General features: G+C 40.5%; 1 protein-coding gene across 1 annotated transcript in view; it reads right to left on the reverse strand.

Annotated features, from left to right (window-relative positions):
- Positions 1 to 22604, reverse strand: part of LOC126200504 (odorant receptor Or1-like) — a 47227-nt gene that overhangs the window by 18255 nt on the left and 6368 nt on the right. Inside the window, exons 2-3 of the mRNA XM_049936717.1 lie at positions 17054 to 17312; positions 2798 to 3267 (exon numbers count right to left, since the gene is read on the reverse strand). Of these exons, the coding sequence (XP_049792674.1) occupies positions 2798 to 3267; positions 17054 to 17312 (729 nt within the window). The remainder of the gene's footprint in view (positions 1 to 2797; positions 3268 to 17053; positions 17313 to 22604) is intronic.

A 22604-nucleotide genomic window follows, 5' to 3' on the forward strand; every position in this document is an offset into this window, starting at 1 on the left:
CGCTCTCTACTGATAAGCGATTCTGGGACCTTACTGGGCCAGTTAGGGATTGATAAGCACGAAGACAAGCAATAGAATAATTCGCGTGCGAGCTGAAATGTAAGCCCAGAATGGCCTCCCCAAACCATCACTCCAGGCCGTCGGGCTGTATGGCAGGCACAGAAAAGTTGGTATCCGCTGCTGCCCGTGGCATTTCTTCGACCTGGAATCTCATTTGTCTTCAGTGACGAGTCCCGCTTCGAAATGAACCCTTATGACCAGCGAAGGCGTATCTGAAGACACCCCACACAGTGGTGGGACACTGGCATGATCGTTGCCCTCCATGCCGCCCGACAGCCAGGAGTAGTGGTCTGGGGTGCTTCTTCTTTTCATAGCGGGATCCCTTTGGTTTACATCCGCGGTAACCTTACAGCACAGCAGTACGTAGGCAATATTCTATGCTCCGTTTTGTTGCCCTTCATGGCAAGCCATTCTGGCTTACATTTTAGTTAGATAGTGCCGACCCGCACAGGGTAAACGTTTCTACTGCTTGCCTTCGAGGGTGCAAAACCCTACATTGATCAGCAAGTCGCCGGATCTCTCTCTCCAATTTAGAGCACTTATAGCATTATGGGAAGAGGAAAGCAACGAGCTCGGGAATTTGAGGATTTTACGCGCCTATTGGATAGAATTTGGCACAATATCCCTCAGGTAAACATAAAACAACTATATCAATGAATGCTAAGACGAGTAACTGCTTGTATGATGAGATGAACCAACACGTTATTTACTTACTCGACTTGTGAAGCTCTTTTCGTGAATAAGTCATCCACTTTTCTGAAATCGTAAATTACATCTACCGATTTCGGCCTATTTGGATAATTTCTTCGAGCTGCGCCTTTTATTTTCTTCTTCCTCTGTCTTAGATTGCGGTTAAGTAAAAATTACAGCCTTCGTGTAAAAACATATCTTGACGTAGTATGTAATGCATCGGTATGTTGCCATATTGTTTAATGATCGATTGTACATTCCGATAACTGATGGACTAGCTAACTGCCTGTATGTCCTACCATGGATGGCAGTTATGACACCAAATTAACATAAAATTTTACTAAATTTTCCCTTCTACAGCGGGTCTTGTATAACATCCCAATATTCACTAGATGAAATCATAGCAAGGCATTATTTGCCGCGAGATGTCATCTGAGTTGTTCAGCCGCCTGGCCTAGGTCTTTTGTTTGGCGCCGCATCTGCAACTTGCGCGTCTTTGTGATCATGAAAAGACTGAGTCATGGGAACAACACAGTCCTTGAACAAATAAAATTTCCGAATCTGCCGAAAACTGAACCTGGTAACCGCGATCTAGAGACAGCGACACTGACTGTTGGACCACTAGCTGCGGACTCCAATTCTCATTATCTACACGTGACAAATAGTCATAGGACCATGTCACGCTTATCTCAGTACCAGTAAATATCCATGTTTCTGAGTTGATTTTAGTTTACAGTTACAGGTGTCTTAATGTCTCTGTTACCTCGGTATTGTTACAGTCTGTTCCGTAAATAACTGCTAGGTTTCCAGAAGGAGATAATCGTACACAGTAAGCGTATATGCTCGTAAAACTGTGAATTACAGTTCAGTATTACAAAATGTAGCGAAACAGTAGCTTCGATCTAATATATCTTCTACATTTCTGTCATTGGTTGTTGACTGGTCGTTCAAGATTGTATACCGCCAACATTTAACAGAAGCTTTGTGAAAGATCCTCAAAATGACGTTCCATTCGGAATGAGGACGTTGTTTTCCACGTATTTATGTCAAGCAGTTGTCCCGAAGAAGAAATCAAAATTTTTGAGACACCTGAGCACATTTGTTGCTCCGTTCCTTTCACATATAACGGGCACATCATTGTCATTCTTTTGTATTGTCAGTAGATACGCAGTATTAAGTTATAGGCTCCTATGTTCCGGTGGTTTTCTATTCTTGTAATGTCTTACGTTCTACTACGCCTGTCAACCCATACTCTATATGACGTATGACACCTAAGAGGTATCTACATATTCTTTTAATACGATGACATTATCCGAGTATCTTATGTGGCATATAAAACAGTTATATATTGATTGCTCACACGTTTATGTACCCCTAATAATATCTGATCTACTATATTTTTACTATTTTCTGTCAAGTAGACAGACTTGAGAGCTATATTGTAACCGAAACTACTAATAAATAAACACTGATTTTGTAAAGATGCTTGCAGATGTTAAAAAAATAAATTTGCAGCGCCGATTATTAAATTTATTTTTTTGGTACATTGGGTAGTTGGTTTCAAGTTTAATAACCGCTACATTAAGAGTAAATCACTCTCGCTCCTTTGCCTTGCAGGTGCAATAGAGCTCAACCCAACGTTATACATATTTATTCCCATAGGATGAAAGTAGTATGATTTAGGGCATGATTGCTTAATAAAATGATTACATGTTCTCTGTATGTAACAGTCCAATACCTTCAAATCTGATATATTACAGAGAAATAGCAAGTCAAGACTTTGTTACAGCATGCAACGGGTATTGATACCGCATTTTCGAGAAATGTTGGCGATAGTGTATAGAAATTTGTGTAGACTACATTTCGTTAGTAATTTCAGAATTATTTCGAGCACAACGTAAAATCTTACAAATATTTGTCAGCATATTTACGCTACTACAGTGCAACTTCTCTAAAAGCTCTATTCATTACATTGTATGGAAGTTGTATGATATTAAATGCTCAAGAAAGTGAAAAATGTGGATTTCATTTGTGTTCTAGTGCTAACCTGAGAACTGTCTGATGATGAAGAACATTCTTCACTAGCCTTGAGAACATCTCCATATCTGAACCATTCTGCGTGGTGTTGTCTGCAGCTGGAAATGACTGATCTCTATCGGACACCATCGACGGCAGCTCGCTGCCTTTCAACCCACGTAGATGGTTATCCGATATTGCACTATTCAAGTGGAAATCACGCATTGTTGAAATATTGTGATTCAAAACTTCAATCTCAGCTGCAATCATCATCATGAGGCGAACAAAGAAAACGTCCAAACACATCGTAACCTCTGCTGTTAGTGTCAGACAGAAGATCTGGGTGACGTAAAGCAGTTCGTACATCGGCGACGAGTGTATGTCTCCAGGTAGCCAGAGAGGTACAGGTAGCTGTCGCTGGTTTTCCTGGCCTTCTTTCTGGACGCCACTGGAAAGCAGCGGAGAGACCACCCACCACATCAGCGAGGGAACAGCCATCACCTGAAAATCAGGGTAAGCATCACGGGCAATGTCTGCTGCGATTATCCTTCTGTCCTTAGGAATTAATGGTTGGAAGTAAACAATATGCTGCCTACCAGTAATAAGATTGGAACTAAAGTAGTCTGGCTGTGGGGGATGAAGGGCGTGATATAGTTCGACGTTTAGATGTCGGCTAAAGGTCATGTAGGGCATTAGGGCATATCCATGACATCACAATCCCCCCTCCCAGTCATAGCCTAGTTCTTCACCAACTAACATATTCATAAGTGTCTGAACGACATTTATTATCAATTAAAAATACGAAAATGATATTTATTTTAAATAGTATACCTGTCAACTCACACTAGTAACACAAAATAAAAATTATATAAAAATTTTAACTTACTTATTCATCTACAATAGGAGCAACACACACACACACACACTTTTCCCATGAACTTACATGTTACGCAAAACTTGTAAACATCTATAGCTATACTTTGTACCACACTTGGTGTAAGGCACAACAGATCCACATAATAATCCGTTATGTGATTCTTTTCAAGTGACACACACACACACACACACACACACACACACACACAGATGGACACAGACATCCATCTGACAAAATTGATGCTTTAAGCATGACTGTGGGCTTGAAAATTGTGTGGCAATATGCTATTTCGACATTTCAGTTGTCACAAACCGCATGTGGATAAAAAGTAACATCTTAAGATGGCAGCTGACATTTAATATAATGACTGAATGAAACAATGTTCCCAAAAGAAACTTGACCAAACCTATAAATGTTCAGAACATGTGTTAGCCAAAATACTGTGCAAAGCAGACAAACACACATACAGATAGGTACTCTACATTACTGATAGCTGCAGGAAGGATGCAATTACTGCATGACAGTTACAGTGTGACAGAGGCCTCTCAAATTAATTTTAACAGTACTAGGTTTATATATGGATTGTTTTACAACTCTACAAAATATTTGTAGTGTACTTAGCGGAGACTTAATATTTTATACTTCTTTTAAATGAGAGACAGAAAAAGAAAGCCTCAACAAGCTCTATTAATGTGGGAGGAGAGAGTGAATTGTGATCTAGATTAGAAAAATGAAATTATTGTTAATGATTTGCTAATATATCATATTTAATTACGTTTTCAATATGGGACTTCCAGGCATTTCGGTTCCTGTTGTGTTCTCTGCACCAACATCTCATTCATGATGCTTCACCACAGCTAACTACATTAAAAGTTATGTTTTTGACAAGATTTTAACCCTAGCAATACCAAAACTTTTGCTCTGAAAGATTCCTAGCATGTCTATCGATTGTTATTCCCTACTTACAAACCTATTGCATGCATGCTATATCGTGTCAGGTGACACCCATGCAACTAAAAAACTCTTAGCAAGAAAAGGTAACACCTTGGAAAACTCAGATTTTACAATTATCGTCTTCGTATGATAATTCTCTCCCACGCAGGAATGGATAATTTGTACAAACACAGAAAAATCTGTGCGGATACAAAAAATCGCTTGAATATGTCAGTCAACGGGTTATTCAGTCACACATACAAAACTGCTCCTGTTTACTTGAAAATAACTGATACTCTTGTTACGAAAAGCCATATAGTCATTTTGCATGTTTTCATGACTTTTGTATCTTACAATGCTTGGGATATTCAAAACAAAAAACAAAAAAGTTAAGGGGTGCCAACTGAACTTTTGGTGTCGGATTGTTCTGGACAGCGGCATCTGGAGCTCGGTATCTAATGAGAGAGTTCCCGATTTTTCAAACAAGGCCATTACTGAAGGTCAGCTCCTACAAATGACGATACCACATACTAATTTCAGAACTGAGATGCGATTATCTGCCTAATACGAATAACACAAATGTGCTTCTTAGCTGCCTGACTCCAGATAGAAGGTAAGACGATTCCTTGAGTTCATAGTTTCATTGTGTGATACGAAGCTAATTTTGTGTGACATCCGTAATGGGCATACGAATGCTGCGCAGACATTTACATTGCGTTATAACTCTATACTTTGGAAGTTGCCATCGCTTCAAGAATTTTGAGGCTGACCTGAGGGATGTTCTAACTCAGACACTAATAGTAACTAGCTACAAGATACAGAGTACAAATAAATTGCTGACTAAGTGCTTTTACTATATGCTGTTACTATCTCACTGCATAAGTTTAATTTACATAAGTAAAGTGCGATTTATAAATAACTGGCATAGGCCAAAGTACAGATTAAAAATCACAGTACAAATGCAGCAGATCTCAGGCCAATGAAGATGGCAGGCAGACTGGTGGTTTCATTGCATTCGTTGGCATACTAAATTTGAAGACTTTCAGATTTTGGCCATGTCTTTGTAAACAGTCATCTATATCTGCAAATTAAGTCTTCCACTTTCCCTAATTTGATGTTCTGTATGAAACTATTTTCAGAGTAGATATATATGTAAAGTGGCTGTGTTATTTCTTATATTTTTTCTACTGCATATGGATAACAATGGGACCAGTTAATGATATTTGCATAATTAAATGTAATGTCTTTCTAAATCACCTGAAGTATAATTTTACTGGCTACATATATGATGTTTGCTAATGCTATTTAAATTAAATAAAAAAGTGGATCATAAGAAGAACGAAAATAGTTACAGGTAAATGATGGCGGGCACCAAATACTATAAAATTAATATTGTGAAGGATATAACATAATTACAATGCAAGTTTATTTACGCGGTATTTACAGCAAAGGTTATTCAACGGACCGATAGATATCGTGTTCTTGTGAAGGAAGTTGTCATAATGGCACAAAAAAATTCCACTCCATTCTGTATCAGATTACAAAAAAAAGAGCGTAGTTTTGTGTTACTTTAATAGAAATAAAAAACAGTAACATTACTTAAAGAAGTTTTACAAAGCAACAAGAAGTTACTACAGACATTGAAGGGCAAAGAAAATCACACACTTGGAAGCATCGGTACAGCGTGTCCATCATTCTTGTGTAATGGTTTCGGATGCAGTCAGTGGTCTCACCACTACCGTATTGCCGCCTTGTGGCGTTCATTAGCCGCACAAGTTCGTGTAGTGTTCCCCCTTCTCCAATGAAAAGAGCGACCTGAAAAAAATTAAAGAAAGAAACAATACTTCTTATGGCAGCTTCCTTTTACGCCATCCTCTTAATTCGGGGCATAAATATCTATAATGAAGTATACGGCATCGGTAACGGCTTATAAACGCGGAAGACAGTTTCTTCCGACACCTTACCTGAAACATTTAGCTCTCTCGTACAGACACTACCGTGTTAGCAAGATCTAGAATCAGTATGCTTGTTACTGAGGTGTTTTCCAGAACACTGGGAACTATGAGCTTTTCCTACCGCTCTGAAGTAAATAGTATTTTACCTATCTTTTACGATCCACATGGGAAGATTACAGCTACGTAATATGCTATATAAGACAATATCACTGGGGTTAGATTTTAAGAGTCGTATATCTACAGTAAGAAGACAAAAAAGGAACACTGTTTATTCAGAAGACAACTATAGAAATAACTGCGTTTAGGCGACTGAATTAACAGTTAAGTTTACATTGCCTAATGAAGAAAAGTGTAATACTAATAATAATAATAATAACTAAATAGTAATAGAGGAATTAAACTGATTACCATCTTCTTCATTTTGATGTAGCACAGGAAATATATTCTTAGCAATGCTTGCATTCACCGTCTCATATAAAAATTACAATGAAATGAGTTATTTGTTTATTGTCCACTTCTGTAATCACTGTTTGAAAGCGTAGTAAAAACAGGAAGTCGTTAACATATTCATAAAATAAGTGAAATTATTAGTCACTGTGCTATGTAATAATTCATAGGTAAGTGAATAATTTAAAATTAAACATAAATAAGTGAGTGGTGGTTAATTTCGGTTATCAGTTGTTGAACTACAGTTCACATACAGACTGGCTACATGAAAATACGTAATTTAGCATAGTTACAGAATAGCACGTTACCTACGATCCTGAGTTTTCAATAAGGCGTGGCGATCTTATGTGCTGCAGTATCATCTCCTAACACCATAATATGGCATCAAAGACTACCTGGATACATTACTGCCCAATCACTCTCCACGCTGTGAGTTGTCGGTTGCACAAAATGTAAGACGTTAGTTCGCGTCGTGGATATGCAGGAGTGTGGGTGAATAGCAGAAGGGATGTGGCGAAAAAAGAGAGTTAAATTAAACGAACTTTGGATATATTTTCAGTGATGGTTCGCTCTGAGATGAGGGTTGGGGTGGACCCGGCACTCACTAGTGATCACTTGCGTGACTCAGTTCTCATGTTCGCTTTTGATTAACACAATAGTGTGGGTATGCTGGTTTATTCAGAAGATCGTTTCAGTCATCTCATGTCAGCAGCTACTACCAAAGTGAACTCCTTCTGTGCTGAAAAGCGAACTTCGTTGGTATGTAGGCGCTGAAATGGCATAAGGAGTGAAGCTTGGAAAATGCTTGAAGAGTGTGGCCGGTATATTTGAAACAAATATTTTTCACCAGTTCTCTAAAATATTCTCGACTTTATGGCCATCCTGTACACACTTCTCCCCCTTCCATGGGAAATGGTATTTCACCAGATCAGATTTACAAAAGGGCAGCAAACACTCCTTCAGAAACGCAGCTTACTAGAGTCTATGTGATTGTTGTCTTACAGATGATGTCTGTAGCGTTTTCATAGGGATGTGGATTTTTATATACTTAAATTTCTCTTATACCTTACGGTTAAAATCCTAATCATCAAAATGAAAGTAATCTTTTGAAATAAACTTGTAACACTCATTCAAATAAATTATAAATGTTTGTCTTGTTGTAGTATTCTCCAATAATGAGACATACGATCACTAAGTAGACAGATCTAGGCCATTGTCGTTTCATTGATTTTGTGAAATCCTAACTTTCTCCCAATACACATGCTCTCATGTCATGTCAAAAATAGAAATACTAAGAAACAACATGTTCTACTTTATGACGAATTATTCTCATATACTTAGATATAGTAAGAATGAAATCCCAACTTTCAATGTAGAATGTCTTATTTCTTTAGCATATATAGATAGTCTCACAGCAAATCGTAGAAATAACTACAAATCTTGTGTACACATGTGTAATTAAGTTTGGAAAGGTATTTATGAATACTTCAAAGGAGTTACTAAAATGAAATATCAGAATAAGAAGTTATTGGTAAGAAAGTCAGCTGATTATTAATCATGGGCAGGGAGAATAAAAGAAAGCTCAAAGCTCAGTCCCAGCAGGAGAGCTTCAGGGAACATACCTAGACAGAATCTGTAAGAAGGAAAGCACGCTGCCTTAGTAATCATGGATGGGAAAGCGAGATAGAAAAACTGGTACAGTCACAAGGGGTTAAGTGCGAGGCACCCTTCGTTGACGAAAGAAGAAACACAGAATAGCGTTGGTAGCACAGCAGGAGGATAAAAACTGAGCAGGGGAGGCCAAAAAGTAAATGAGGTTAGTGTCACAGGCAACTGCCCATCGATATTGGCAGAACAGAAAACTGCGATGTCATTGCCTTAGCAGCACAAGAAATTGTGTCACCGAGTGTGTGTCCGAACGAGTCCTTGCCTGTCGTGATTACAAGTAAATTCCTTCAAAATGCTGAAGAGCAATGTAAGCGAGCCCGTGTTTATGAATCGTCGGCTAGATGTGAAAACGAGTGGTTCAATTTAAGGAAATTAATTAAAATTAATCAACAATGTCATGCAATACGGTTATTGTAGAATGGAATCGAAATACAAACGTCAGTTGACTCATTAAGAATTTTTAAGATTAATCCCCTGTTACTAAACCCACAATAAAGTGGAAATTCTTCAGAAAACTACATTAGCCTTGTAAATCAACTATCTATATAATTAACATTCCACCTACCATAATTTAAGAATTTAATAATAAATTCCATTTTAAATGTAAAATGAAACTGATAATCTGTTCCTTCACAACGTATGCATAAAAAAATTAGGTTCAATTGTTAAAAAGCTATTAAATACACTCAATAAAATCTAGAGTCCACAATATTGTACTATTGTAGAAAGGTTCTATTTTATGTTTAAACAATTGCAAGGAATATTTAATATTTCTGATATTTGATTATGGGCTTAAGGTCATAATTCTGTGCCTAACATTTCGTCTTTCACTTCTGGAGACAGGCTTTAACGACTCAGGAAGCAGTCATAGACAGCTCATCAAGCGGAAGTGTTAAGATCTCCCTCTACTCAACGGTCGGTTCATGACGTCATTAGACAGCATCCCGAGGCCCACGAGAAAGACAGGCCGCGGCGCGTACATCACGAAGATAGTCCTGAACTCGCTCGCTCGCTCAGCTCAGCAGACAAAATGCGTTTGTAAACCTGTTAACTCGCAGGGGTGGGCGTGTAAGTACTAACGAGAATTCCATCTTCCACTGGAATGTGCTGTTATGAAGTCTTACTGATTAACAGTACTAAAGCAAAATTTAATCTAACATCAGTACTCGATATAAATGGTATAACGGCTTGTTTATAACATTTAGTCTTTTCTGCTTAACGGTACTCACTTCATGCTGGAAGTGGTGACTTATGCAACTGATAATCATTTTAGCATGATTTTATTTCATTGTATGCAAGAACACCCGTAACAAATTATAAGTAGGCCCATGAACTTCCCATCGTCATAGGACTAATAAGAGTAAGATTCGATAATAGCGGATTCCAGTAGAAGATTCGGTTTTAGTTTGTACAGACACGCCTAGTTACGAGTTAACAGGTGGAGAAACGTAGTTTGTCTGCTGATCGGAGCGAGCGAGCGCAAGACAATCTTCGTGACGTAGGCGCCGTGGCCTGTCTTTCACGTAGGCCTCGACAGCTTCCTTGGACAGAGGAGCCCCGCCGACGTAAGCCCTGCAGCTTGTAGAGTTGGCACTGTTCGTTTATTTAGCACTAGGCAGTGGTCTGATGACGCCACAAAAGGACTACTGCGTGGGCACATATAAACAAGTTGGTTTGCTGAAATTGTTTTGAGTTTCTAACAGCTTTCTGAATCGTTAAAGCCTGTAGTGAAATCTCCAGCAGAGGAAGAAGCTAGGCAGAGATATATGCTTTGGACCACAGACGTATCCTCTGAAATCAAATATGATCAATATCACAAATACCGACCATGAAAGTATTTTATGGAACAAAAGTCAGTTACCGTTGATTTCCCCAAACCAAATTTAGTCAGCTGCAAATGACCGAACCCAATACAGGTGCACAGCGAATAGAGTGTACTGCATTAGCAGTTACAGTAGAAGTGACAAACTTCCTTTTTCCATTCAGCAAACAATAAAAAATTCAACAGACGGTTTCACAGTTGCTTCAAAACATTTCATGCACTCATAAATAGTTATTGCTATAGCTATGTAGAGACAACAGTTAAGGGATCAGATACAGAACTAGTATGTGAACACTAAATGGTGATTCGTAGCATCAAAAATGTCTTAAGCAGTCTCCTTCAATGGCAAATTCAGAATATAAGAGTAGTAACAGGCCAACGAAACTTAAGCTTCATTTCCCAGGAACCAGTGAAAGATAAATCACACAAAAATTTCCATTGCTTAAAATTCTGTGTGGGATGTATAAAACGTGAAACTGGCAAGAGGGAGCCACCTGCATTCAGCAGGACTAAATACAAGGTCATAATGTGCTTAAAACAGGATGAACTTTCGATATTAATCATCTGTTATTCAATCTCTAATAAAACTGGACATTCTCAAGTAAAACTGCGTTAGCCTTGTTAATAAGTTGTCTACTTTACTAGCATTCCACTTTTCATAACATGAACATTAAACGAACAATTCCCTTAAAAACATAAAAATAAATTCACAATTTCCGTTCCAAAGTACTCTGGTGAGGAGGGGGTACTCCTTGTGGTGTGAGACGTAGCTTCCGCAGGACGGATAAGGAGACGATGAGAACGCACTGCCAGGCCTTGGAGGCTGAGAAAGTGGGGAAGACGCTGCTCTGCGAGATGCGAAGGGTGGAAAGGGGATAGGACGCGGCCACGCGCTGCAGAAATGTGTACGCTGGTTAGAATGACCTCAAAGAAAGGTGAACTTAGGAGACAAAACAAATCATGGAAAGCTTAATTCAGTGTGGCAAGCACAGATATTTTTGTCGTTTTCTGACGTCAGAAATTGGATGTTTCAATGTTTTCATGATGGCTCAGTGCAGCAAACGCAAGATTCATAAGATCTTAGTCAACCATCTTAGGAATCCTTCATCTAGAAGGGAACCACAATGTAGACACGTAAAGACGACAAACTACGATCAGAAAAGAACAAGAGTGTACAAGAGAACATTGTAACTTAGATTTCAGGTGAAATTAGGCTAGTTAAAGCTAGCGAACACGAACAGAGTACCATCGTTGGAGGAAAGCTTTACAGAGAAAAGCAGAATGCAAGCAGTCAGTTCCGTGGTCGTAATTAATATGTATGCAGTACTTTTAACACTTACTTCTTGAAAATGAACAGAAGAAGATGCATTAACTCAAATACAGAGCAGTGTAACATTAGAAAACTATGAATAAGTTACGTGACAGGTTAAAACCATGTTTATTGACAGGGTAAAGCTAAGAACAATGTTTCCACTACCAAGGAAGACCTCCCATATTCACATATTGCAAACTGGTTATCACACGAAAATAGCTAAGACCTATACAATAAATGAGAAAGAATATACTTCAACACCTTATTCCTACGCATTTATACTTATGTTGTAGTGCTGAAAAAAACTGAATTCTTTCTCACAAAACTCACTAATGTTTACAGCAACTTGAAACATATGAAGAATATGAGATCACACATTGTCTCTGTCATTTATAACTACAAATATCTGACAAGTACATGCACCAAACTTACATATAGTTTATGCGTGTTATATATTATAAAGTACTTAATAAAGAATTAACTTCCTAAATTATATTATACCCAGTATACTACCACCATCACTTTCATATTCTTTGTGTAATCTAGTTTTATAGAGCAAGTATCACTAATGAAAAAGAGCCAGGTAGGAAACGAGCAACCAAGACATAGCAAATAGGTGTGGTGAAACAAGAAAGAGATAATGTTTTATTCCCACAATTTGGCATTTCACACAGTGTCTTGCTGGTTTCCGTGGCAGCAGATGCTGATCGTCAGTAACGACAGTGCAGGTACCGATGGGCCCAAAGTCTCCTATTCCCGCTGGTAATCTGAAAGACACATTAGGAATGAAGAGTGTAATGGTATGAATCTTACCTTCCGAAGCCTGCACGTCACTGCAGCTTCGGTATCCGGGCTTGAAGTAAGAACTCAGTCTCACCAGGTTTAAAAATTACAGCCACCTATTGTGTACATAGTATATTTCGATTCTGCCTTAGACAATTTAATAGGGACACTCCCTAGCAGTAATAAATCTCTTAGGAAAGATAAAAGAGACAGTGTTTGTCATGACACCTAAGCTAATCAGAAGGGAATGCCACGTCCAACTCGGACACTCCGTAGCTGGTAATCAACATCTTGGCAGGCGGAAGGTCCTTGAAAGTAGTTTACAACACTGCATAATAATCAGAATAAGAACATAATTTCTAAGAAATACAGATCCACGGGTTTTCCCTAATAGTCCACACCACAATCACTGAATAAATATTATTAGCAAGAAAATTCAATAACAGAAGCCAACTTAAAAATAACACTTAAGGGCATACATCGCTAAACAATGCTGTTCATGGCAGTGTCCTCACTGCTCATCACGTTTGTTTAACAAAACCGTGTGGGTAGTGCAACAGAGTACATGAGAAACAAACTAAATGTTGTGCCAATTACAGCACTTCACCAGTCACTAATGTATCTGTAGCAGCATAGAACAGTAGCGGCGTGGAAGAAAAGCCGAGGCCCAAAGTCAGCCCGCAGTCACAGCCAATCAGTCGGTCAACGCCCCTGCCTATACGGTGACCAAATCGGAAACTGTCGCATCCATGCCGTCTATGCTGTCGGTTACTGAGGATATTACCAGCAACCTGATGGCTGTCTGCTGCAGATATACTGATTTAGTCATGTCTGGTTGTTAATAATTTTGATATTAGATCAGCACTTTGGGTCGTCTACACTTCCACCTCTTCTGACAAGGTGCTACTCGCCGACACCTTCCCATGTACCACGTTATACATCACTTCCTAGTGGTAGCATCACTACCGTCATTGTATAGCCACTAGTCACGTGAAATAAACCTATTTTCTAATCTGTCCCCATTTAGTTTAACCCTATGGGATTTGCATTTCAGCACACACCAACCTTCTCCAAATGATACAATTGCTGGTGAAGTCAGAAAGTTCTTTGGGTTTTTGTCCATTTAAAGCTATAATTTTGCTCAGAAGTTCCTTTTCGCTATCACTGAGCCAGCAGTGAAGGGAACGTATCCATTCTGTGCTTCATTGCAGCAACCGCACGTGTGATCAGCACAAATAGTATGCATGTGGCACATGGACTTGGGCAGTGTGAAAATTTTATCCATTCTGTGTTTGATGGCAGCAACCACACGCGTGGTCAGCAGAGAGAGTATGCATGTGACAGAAGGTCTTTGGCAGGGTGAACAGTGCTGCAACTGCGCAACAGCAATGTGGCCTTCGGGAAGATGCTAGAACCCTCAGGCAGAGCAGCTGCAAGCAGGCTGCTTCGACAGACAGGTGACGGATGGGCCGCATGGCACAGAGCAATGTAGGCCGTGCAACTGGATGGCAGTATGATTTGCAGCAAGCGGCTACTAGCAAGTAAGACGTGGCTACAGGTCGGCAGCGACTTGGCACAGCTCAACGACGGGAAGCACGTATCAGCTGATGGTCTACACAGCTATAGACTGCAGCGGCCTGATGCCACTTTGGTGACGGTATCATAATGCTGGTGATCAGTGATTAACGGACTGAAATGTGCCAAATGACTAAGTGGCATTGAACATTATGGTCTGCGGTATCGACAACGTGGCTGGCAGGCTAAGTCGTGCGGCAACCGGTGGGTGGTGCCCAGGTAGACTTGGCGACGCTCTCAGTAGAGCCAGCAGGCAGGCACGTGGTGAGCGACTCCGTTGGGCAACAGCCAACTAAGGGGAGGATGGCTGTGAGCGGCAGCGTTAGGCTACATTCAGTGGAATCGTGTGCTCCCCACTCACAGCAGGCACTGGAAAGCATGTCGCGAATATGTGTACTTTGTGCTGCACTCCATTGCATGGTGAACCCATGGCTCAGTTCACAAGCCGCGTTGGTGGACGAACAGTTAGACTCTGACCCTGGCGTGGCAGAAGGTGCGAACACGACCCATTCCTAGCCTGTCCACAGCACCCAGACAGTGTGGGTAACAGTGGCGACGATTTCTGACCTGCCACACAGCTTCAATTTCAACCGAGAACTTCGCAGTCATTCTCGAGACCTAACGATAATTATACAAGTTATACAGGTTATGTAGTGAGATTGGTGAAGGTCAAAAGAGACTTGGTGATATAAAAGAGTTATTCATTCTCAATGACAGTTATTCATTCTCAGTACAAGAGCAGAGGCTGACAACCAGTCTAACTGCGCCGTGAACAAAGAAAAGAAACAGGAAGAATGAGAGGAATCACTTCTCACTTGTGTGGCTGGTGACCTGTCCTGGAGAGCAGGCCAGAGGTGAGCTGCACGAGGCCACCCACACTGTCCACAAGCTAGAGACCAAGAAACTGTGCGCTCTGTACGACGACTAGGCGGCAAGTGGGAGATGAAAATCCACTCTGCCCTCTAAGACCCTCTGATAACCACACATTTGACTCACTTCACCCATTCGCTATTGGTTGACACTGTGCGTTGACACTGGGGTGTGAGTATGCTTGTTTATTCAGCAGAGCATTGATGGCATCCCATGTCACCGTATTTTATCAGAGTAAACTGCTTCTTTCCAGAAAGTTGGTCTGGGATGGTAGGTAGGGAAAGTGCTTGAAAGAAGTGCCTGATACCTTTGACATACATTTCTTTAACCGATTCGCTAAAATACAATCGACTGGCTGACCAGTCAGCAAAGCATGATGTCAGATTTCGGTCACCATAGTGACAGCTAATAGGCATGCTGTCACTGCAGGAGCGTCACTCCTTTATAGCATACTACAGTCCGCTATTAAGCATACCAGCCACAGGTTGGTATGCTTGACAGCTGAGGTCATCAGTCCCCTAGAACTTAGAACTACATAAACCTAGGGACATCACACACATCCATGCCCGAGGCAGGATTCGAACCTGCGACCGTAGTGGTCACGCGATTCCAGACTGAAGCGCCTAGAACCGTTCGTCCTCACTGGCCGACCCACCCACAGGGTTCACTTGGTATTGCATTGGTGAGCGGTCAAAGTTTCTGGAAATTAAACGTCGATGCAATGGAGTGTGTGCACTTGCATCGAGCCAAAGAAGCTACATAGTGCATTACGAAGTATGGATGTCATTCATCCCATCATGTGGGTAACTGCATGGTCTGGTACCATTTTGTCACTGTGTACGATCATCATACCTTCTCTGGTTCCAAGTACACCACTATTTGATCTCTAAAAGACTAAATGTTACCCGTCAGCACTTTTAGTTTCCCTGCTTCGTTCAATGGCGCTTTATATAAGAAACTTGGAGAATGCTGATTTTTCCAATCACACAAGAGAGGGAGTTGTTGAAACAGAGTGAACACAATTCATTCATTTACTGCTGGTACAGTGTTCATAAACTTCCTCTAAGATTTCATTCAATCCGGGCATCTTTTCTAAGAGTTGGAGTTTTATGTTACATTATTGTACACTACTATAATTTCCAGGAAAATATTACAAGAAAATAAACTAATGATTTATGCAAGAAGTGTCTTGACAGATTCACAAATTCACTTGATCAGTGGATTGTAATCAAGTGGTCATTTGGTAGAAAGTACCTGACAAACATCAATGATCTGATTTATAATCCTAATTTGACACGTGGGAAGAATAGAATGGAATGGCGAGGGGATGCAGTGGAGATGTAGTGCCCTGGTGAAATCTGACCAAGGGCTCTTCTTCTCGCCCAGGCCCATTTCTGTGAAAGAGTGTAGAGTTATTTGTGAGTTTAGATCAGTGCGAAAATACAGTCAAAAATTTTGCAATGAACCCTAACACAGGGAATTTGCTATCTTCTAGAAACATTTCTTTCAGAGCTGTTGTGTTCAGGTGCAGAGAGGAACCTGCCCACGACAGGCAGGAATTTGAACTTTTAGAGCGAGTTTCTTCAATAAAAGAGACATTCTTTAGGCTATATAGATAAGGGGCCTCCTTGGTCGGCTAGTGAGATGGTCAGCCAGTGATGGTGATCATGAAAAGATCATAGTTCCAGTGTTCTGGAAGGATGGACGGTGAGGAGGTCGCTCATGTCATTGCCAGCTGAAACCCGGTGGCAGAGAGAGAGCCCAGTCTAGATCCGACACTCAAGATAGTGGCCAGCAGTCAATAAGTGGCTTCTCTCGCAAGCATCCTGTTGTGTACTCATCATTTCTGAATGGACGATCCTGCATGGCACGTAGGCAAGAACCAACTGTTACTTGAACATTACATAACAATATTAAAGCGAAAACTTAGAAAGAAAATAAAATATGAAACACCAGCTATATCGGCATGGTGACCTGCACAGCCCTTCAAATCCGTACGTCACTTTTCCGAGTGCTGTCATTATATGAAACGTTGTGAGCCTCACCTTGATGAAAGATCCTGAGCAAATAATAAGCATGTAGCTGCAGAGTGCCAGATCCTCCAGCTCTTCTGGAAAATCAGCACACAGTCTGAGAGCAGCCCCAGCAGGAACTGCAGCGACGGAGAGCAGAGTTACAGACGCCAGCAGAACTCCAGGCAAGTTCCCGCCACCTTGCTGCGGCCTCCAAAGACCTAACAGGCCCAGCACTAGCGCCTCAGAACCCAGCACCTTGCTGGAGTCGCTTTTTCTGTGTTTCATGGTCCTGCAGAGAGCAACAGAATTCTCAAGCACATGACAGTAAAATCAGGTTCACAGTTCGCTGACAAACAAAACAGTTCCATTCCTTGTTATTGAAATATGAAGGAGAGGAGTAAAACTTTAATTGTCGACTCGTAAAAATCGATATACGAATTTGAGACTAGGCGAAGGTGTTAATCCTTCTCTATTCATCCATCCTGAAGTGCGACATTTTTTCCCTCACGACTTGACGAAGATCTTAGTTATAGAAGCCTGCATTTTCGCTTTTCAGGGAAGAGTAGGAAGTCAGTTGGTGCTATGTCTGGAAAATACTAAGCTTGAGGTAAGATGTGTTATCTCAAAAAATACGTCGTGTGTCGCTGTGTCCTATACGCAATGAGCTGAGATGATGTCGTGGAGCAGAAACACTTCCTTCGACACTCTCAGACCTTTAATCAAAACGATCTCTTAGCACTTCACAAGGGCAGTAGCAATAACACTGACTGGGCATCATGGTGACACACCCAGTGCCTCCATACACGGAAGCGCCAAGGGAACTACTATAGGTATGCGTATTGACATACAGAGATACGTAAACAGGCAGAATAAGGCGCTGCTATCGGCGACGTCTATATAAGACAGCAACACTCTCTCGCAGTTGTTAGATCATTTACTGCTGCTACAATGGCAGGTTATCAAGATCTGAGTGAGTTTGAATGTGGTGCTATAATCGGCGCAAGAGCGATGGGACACAGCATCTCTGAGATAGCGATGAAATGGGGATTTTCCCGTGTCACCATTTCACGAGTGTACCTTCTATATCAGGAATCCGGTAAAACATAAAATCTTCGACATTGCTGCGGCCGGAAAAAGATCCTGCAAGAACGGGACCAACGACGACTGAAGAGGACGCAAATTGCAGCATATTTCAGAGCTGGACCATCAACAACTGTCAGCGTGCGAACCATTCAACGAAACATCATCGATATGGACTTTCGGAGCCAAAGGCCCACTCACGTACCATTGATGACTGCACGGCACAAAGCTTTACGTCTCGCCTGGGCCTGTAAAACACCGACATTGAACGGTTGATGCCTGCAATCATGTTGCCTGGTCGGGGGAGTCTCGACTCAAATTGTATTGAGCATATGGACGTGTACGGGTATGGAGATAACCTCATGAATCCATGGGCCCTGTATCTCAACGGTGGACTTTCGAAATTGGTGGACACTCTATAATGGTGTGGTGCGTGTGCAGTTGGAGTGATCTTGGACCCCTGATAAGTCTAGATAGGACTCTGACAGGTGAAACGTACGTAAGCATCCTGTGTGATCACTTGCATCCATTCATGTCCATTGTGCACTCCGACAGACTTGGACAATTCCAGCAGGACCATGCGACACCCCATACGTCCAGAACTGCTACAGAGTGGCTCCAGGAACACTCTTCTGAGTTTAAACACTTCCGGTGGCAACCAAACTCCCTCGACATGAACAATATTGAGCATATCAGGGATGCCCTTCTACGTGCAATTCAGAAGAGATCTCCACCCCGTCGTACTCTTACGGATTTACGGACAGCCCTACAGGATTCATGACGGCAGTTTCCTTCAGCTCTACTTCAGACATTAGTCGAATCCCAGCCACGTCGTGTTGCAGCACTTTCGCGTGCTTGCGGGGGCCCTACACAATATTCGGCAGGTGTACCTGTTTCTTTGGCTCTTCAGTGTATAATTAATTCCATAACCAAGAGTTGGAGCCAGAGAGGATGGATCCGGGTGTCGACAAAAGAGTGAAACCAAGGACGTTACAAAATATTAGGTACTGTATTTTAGAGTTCAACTACGTACGCAAAAACCCTAACCCCTAGTAGATCTTACCAAACAAATAGATCTACGACTTTTTAACGAACAACAGGTGTCGAAATCATATAGAAGGTCTCTGTCCTCAGATAAAATGAAACGTCGTCTGGAGGAATCTACACAGCGTTGTCACCTCATGTTATGTTGAAACCATATAGTACACGACCGTCAAAGGAAAACGAGCAAAAACGAAAAATTAATACTACCTCCATCATAGCACAACTTTTACTTTTGAAATATACGGTTAAGTCGACGCATTAATTGACAGGTTGACATGAGGATCCGCATCTGATCAGGTCTTACATCCGGAGGGGACTGTACGTAGACACAGAGGGAATGATAAGGCCGCGAAAGCTGCAGTACCCACGATCCAAATAAACCGCAAAAATGTTGAAGACCAGACACGTGACGGTTTACATACTTTACGACTGACCAGACGTTTTCAATGATTACTGTCCAGAAACAGAACTCAAACATCAAACAATAAGGTTCCACAATAAGAACCAAACATTGTTTGGCAACATGCTGAACATAACGGTCACACTTTTCTAACTATGGACCAAAAGTCCGCAACAGTGGTCGATTGAAGCTGAAATGCTCCCAAATGAAGGAACAAAACCGAGATGCAGTCAAGGTAAAATCTTTGTGTTTTTCTTCTAAATGCTTATGTTCCAAATTTATATTCCTGTGTATATTAATTGGTGCATTTATATCGATAGTACAGACTGTGTTAATAGGGATCTCAACAATGGGTATTATATTTTTGTTGCACAACAGTTAGTTCCGTGCCATGAATGTGTTCACTGTATAAAGACAGATTTATTTGTATTTACCTTCTTCTAAATAAATATTCTACAGATGATAGTAGTCTGCGGTTGTAAACTAAAAAAGAAGAGCATCATTTGCGAAAGTAGCGATCGGTTATGAACTAAAAACAAGGTTGTCTTCGAGCTGTGTGCTTTGTGAACTGGACATTGCTGACATGCAGACCATGGTAACTGCAAAGAGAGAATGGAAATGTGTCTGAAAACGAAGAAATGCTATGCAGCGGCTTCAGGAGCAAAAACTAGCACCGAATAGGTGGGTATGTGGGTAAAGAAAATGTGACTGCAATGAACGACGTATACGTATCAGTCTCGAACAAGCAACTAGAATTGGTAAGCCATGAGGAAACCGCATTTGAGATCATGAATAATTCTAGGAGCTATACTCCAAAGAACAGTTCTACGAATTGTGTGTAGAAATAGTCTGAACAAATTAAGTTAAAGGACTATAGTGGCGTGGCAACATTCCTAAGTATGTTTGAAAAAAAAAACAGCGAATAAATTAAAATTAGCATGTGCGAATGTGGCGGAAAAAGCTAAACTCCATGTTCAGAACATTGCCGGAATCCTTGCGTTATATTGGTGGTTAGATAGACGATTTGAAAGAAGAACACGATCAGACAATGTAATATGTTAAAACTGAACTTCTAATGATGGATTTAGGAGAAATGATGGAAGGGAAAGTGTGATATCCATGTCACTTTTCGCTAAAAGGGAAAAAGTACGAGTTACAAGAAGCAGCTGCGTTATGAATATCGCAAACCAAGAGCTTTGAAAAGTGGCTGTTGCCAGTGAAGAACTAGCAGAGGCCCATGCATACGAGGCGGGCATCATTTACGTGGCGGTCGCAACTGTTGGCAACATGGACAAAGCGATCATCGCAGTGGGGACAATAACTGGTCATGTCGTCAGAGTAAACTTTACGGTTCAAGAGGTAGCCGTCACCCAGGACGCTAAGAATGTCAAAAGAACTAACTGGCATGAGCAGGTTTGTAATGGAGGAACAACCTACAATGGTATGTAGCTCTAATAATGTTGAGTCAAGTGACAACTTACAGACTGGTCGATTATTGACTAGCGATTGTTCAGATCATACTGCTAATAAAGGGAACTATATGTCTCAATGCATAAACTTAATGGAGCCTTTTGATGTAAAAATAGCGAATGGTGAAGTTCTGCCAGCTACAAAAGTTGGGTATTACAGTTTATGATGACATGGTCCCATTCGAAATGAAAAATATATTTTATGTCAGATGCATGGACAGAAATTTGATTACCTGAGTAAAAGTAACAGAAAAACAAACAAAAAATTGTAGCTATAGGTGAGATCTCGAAGATTCTGTGATAAACAAAATAACTTACTTACAACTGCTTTGAAAGGACATAGGCTGTGTAATACGACAAGTAAAATTTACAAGAAAGTGATTAAAGTCAATAGTGACAGCAGTAAAGATAATATGTCGGTAAAGGACAAATGCATTCATCCACTTGGAGAGGTAAATTTTAATGATTTTAAAACGTTGTGTAGTCATCAGGTAGCTCATGAAGTGCCAACAAATTTAGAGGCTGAATTTATGAGGTATAAAGCCTGTACTGAAAACAAAATGACCGATTTACTTTTCGAAAACAATGGAAGCAAAGCAATAGAAACATTAGAGATTATTCGAAATGATTAGAATGGACCTCATCAATTCATGATTTGCATGGGTAAAGCTAACGCACTTTTACTGACGATCATAGTACAACAGCTAGAGTATACACAGTCAAATTTAAAAGTCAAGTTTATAGTTGTCTCACAGAAAATGTAACTGCAATTTAAAATGAAGCTCCTGAAACTACTAACAAACAGAGATTTGACAGTGGGAAAGAATATTTAAATTCAGATATGTATCAATTTATAAGACAGAAAGGAATCATTTTAAATGAATGTCCTCCATGCATACATAAATGAAATTGTACAGCTGAAAGATACAACAGGTGAATTATAAATGTGTCAAGATGCCTGTTAGCTGAAGCGAGAGTAGGTAGGAGACTTTATCCTGAAGAAGTTTGTCCAACTAAACGCCTTGAAACAGAGCTTCAGCTAATATATTTAAAGGAAAACTTCTTATGAGATGTTGTTTGGGAAGAAACCTGATGTTAAACTTTTAAAGGTTTATGGAAGTGGTCTTTTTGTACGAGTACCATAACAGCTGAAAATCTCAAAGTTGGCATTTTAATATGGTATAGTGAAGTTCCATACAGAGTACTGATTAACCACAAACTTATCATTTATATTATGGAAGATGATGTCAGACAGAATATAATAATTCCAATCCCAAAGAAAGCAGGTGCTAACAGGTGTGAAAATTACCAGTACTATCAGTTTAATAAGTCACGCCTGCAAAATACTAACACGAATTCTTTACCAACGAATGGAAAACCTGGTAGAAGCCGAACTCGGGGAAGATGTTGGAACACGTGAGGCAATACCGACCCTACGAATTATCTTAGAAGACAAATTAAGGAAAGGCAAACCTACGTGTCTAGTATCAGTAAACTTAGAGAAAGCTTTTAACAATGTTGATTGGAATACTCTCTTTCAAATTCTGAAGGTGGCAGCGATAAAATACAGGGAGCGAAACGCTGTTTA

The sequence above is a fragment of the Schistocerca nitens genome, chromosome 1, assembly GCF_023898315.1.
Source record: "Schistocerca nitens isolate TAMUIC-IGC-003100 chromosome 1, iqSchNite1.1, whole genome shotgun sequence".
In the NCBI taxonomy this organism is placed as follows: domain Eukaryota; kingdom Metazoa; phylum Arthropoda; class Insecta; order Orthoptera; family Acrididae; genus Schistocerca; species Schistocerca nitens.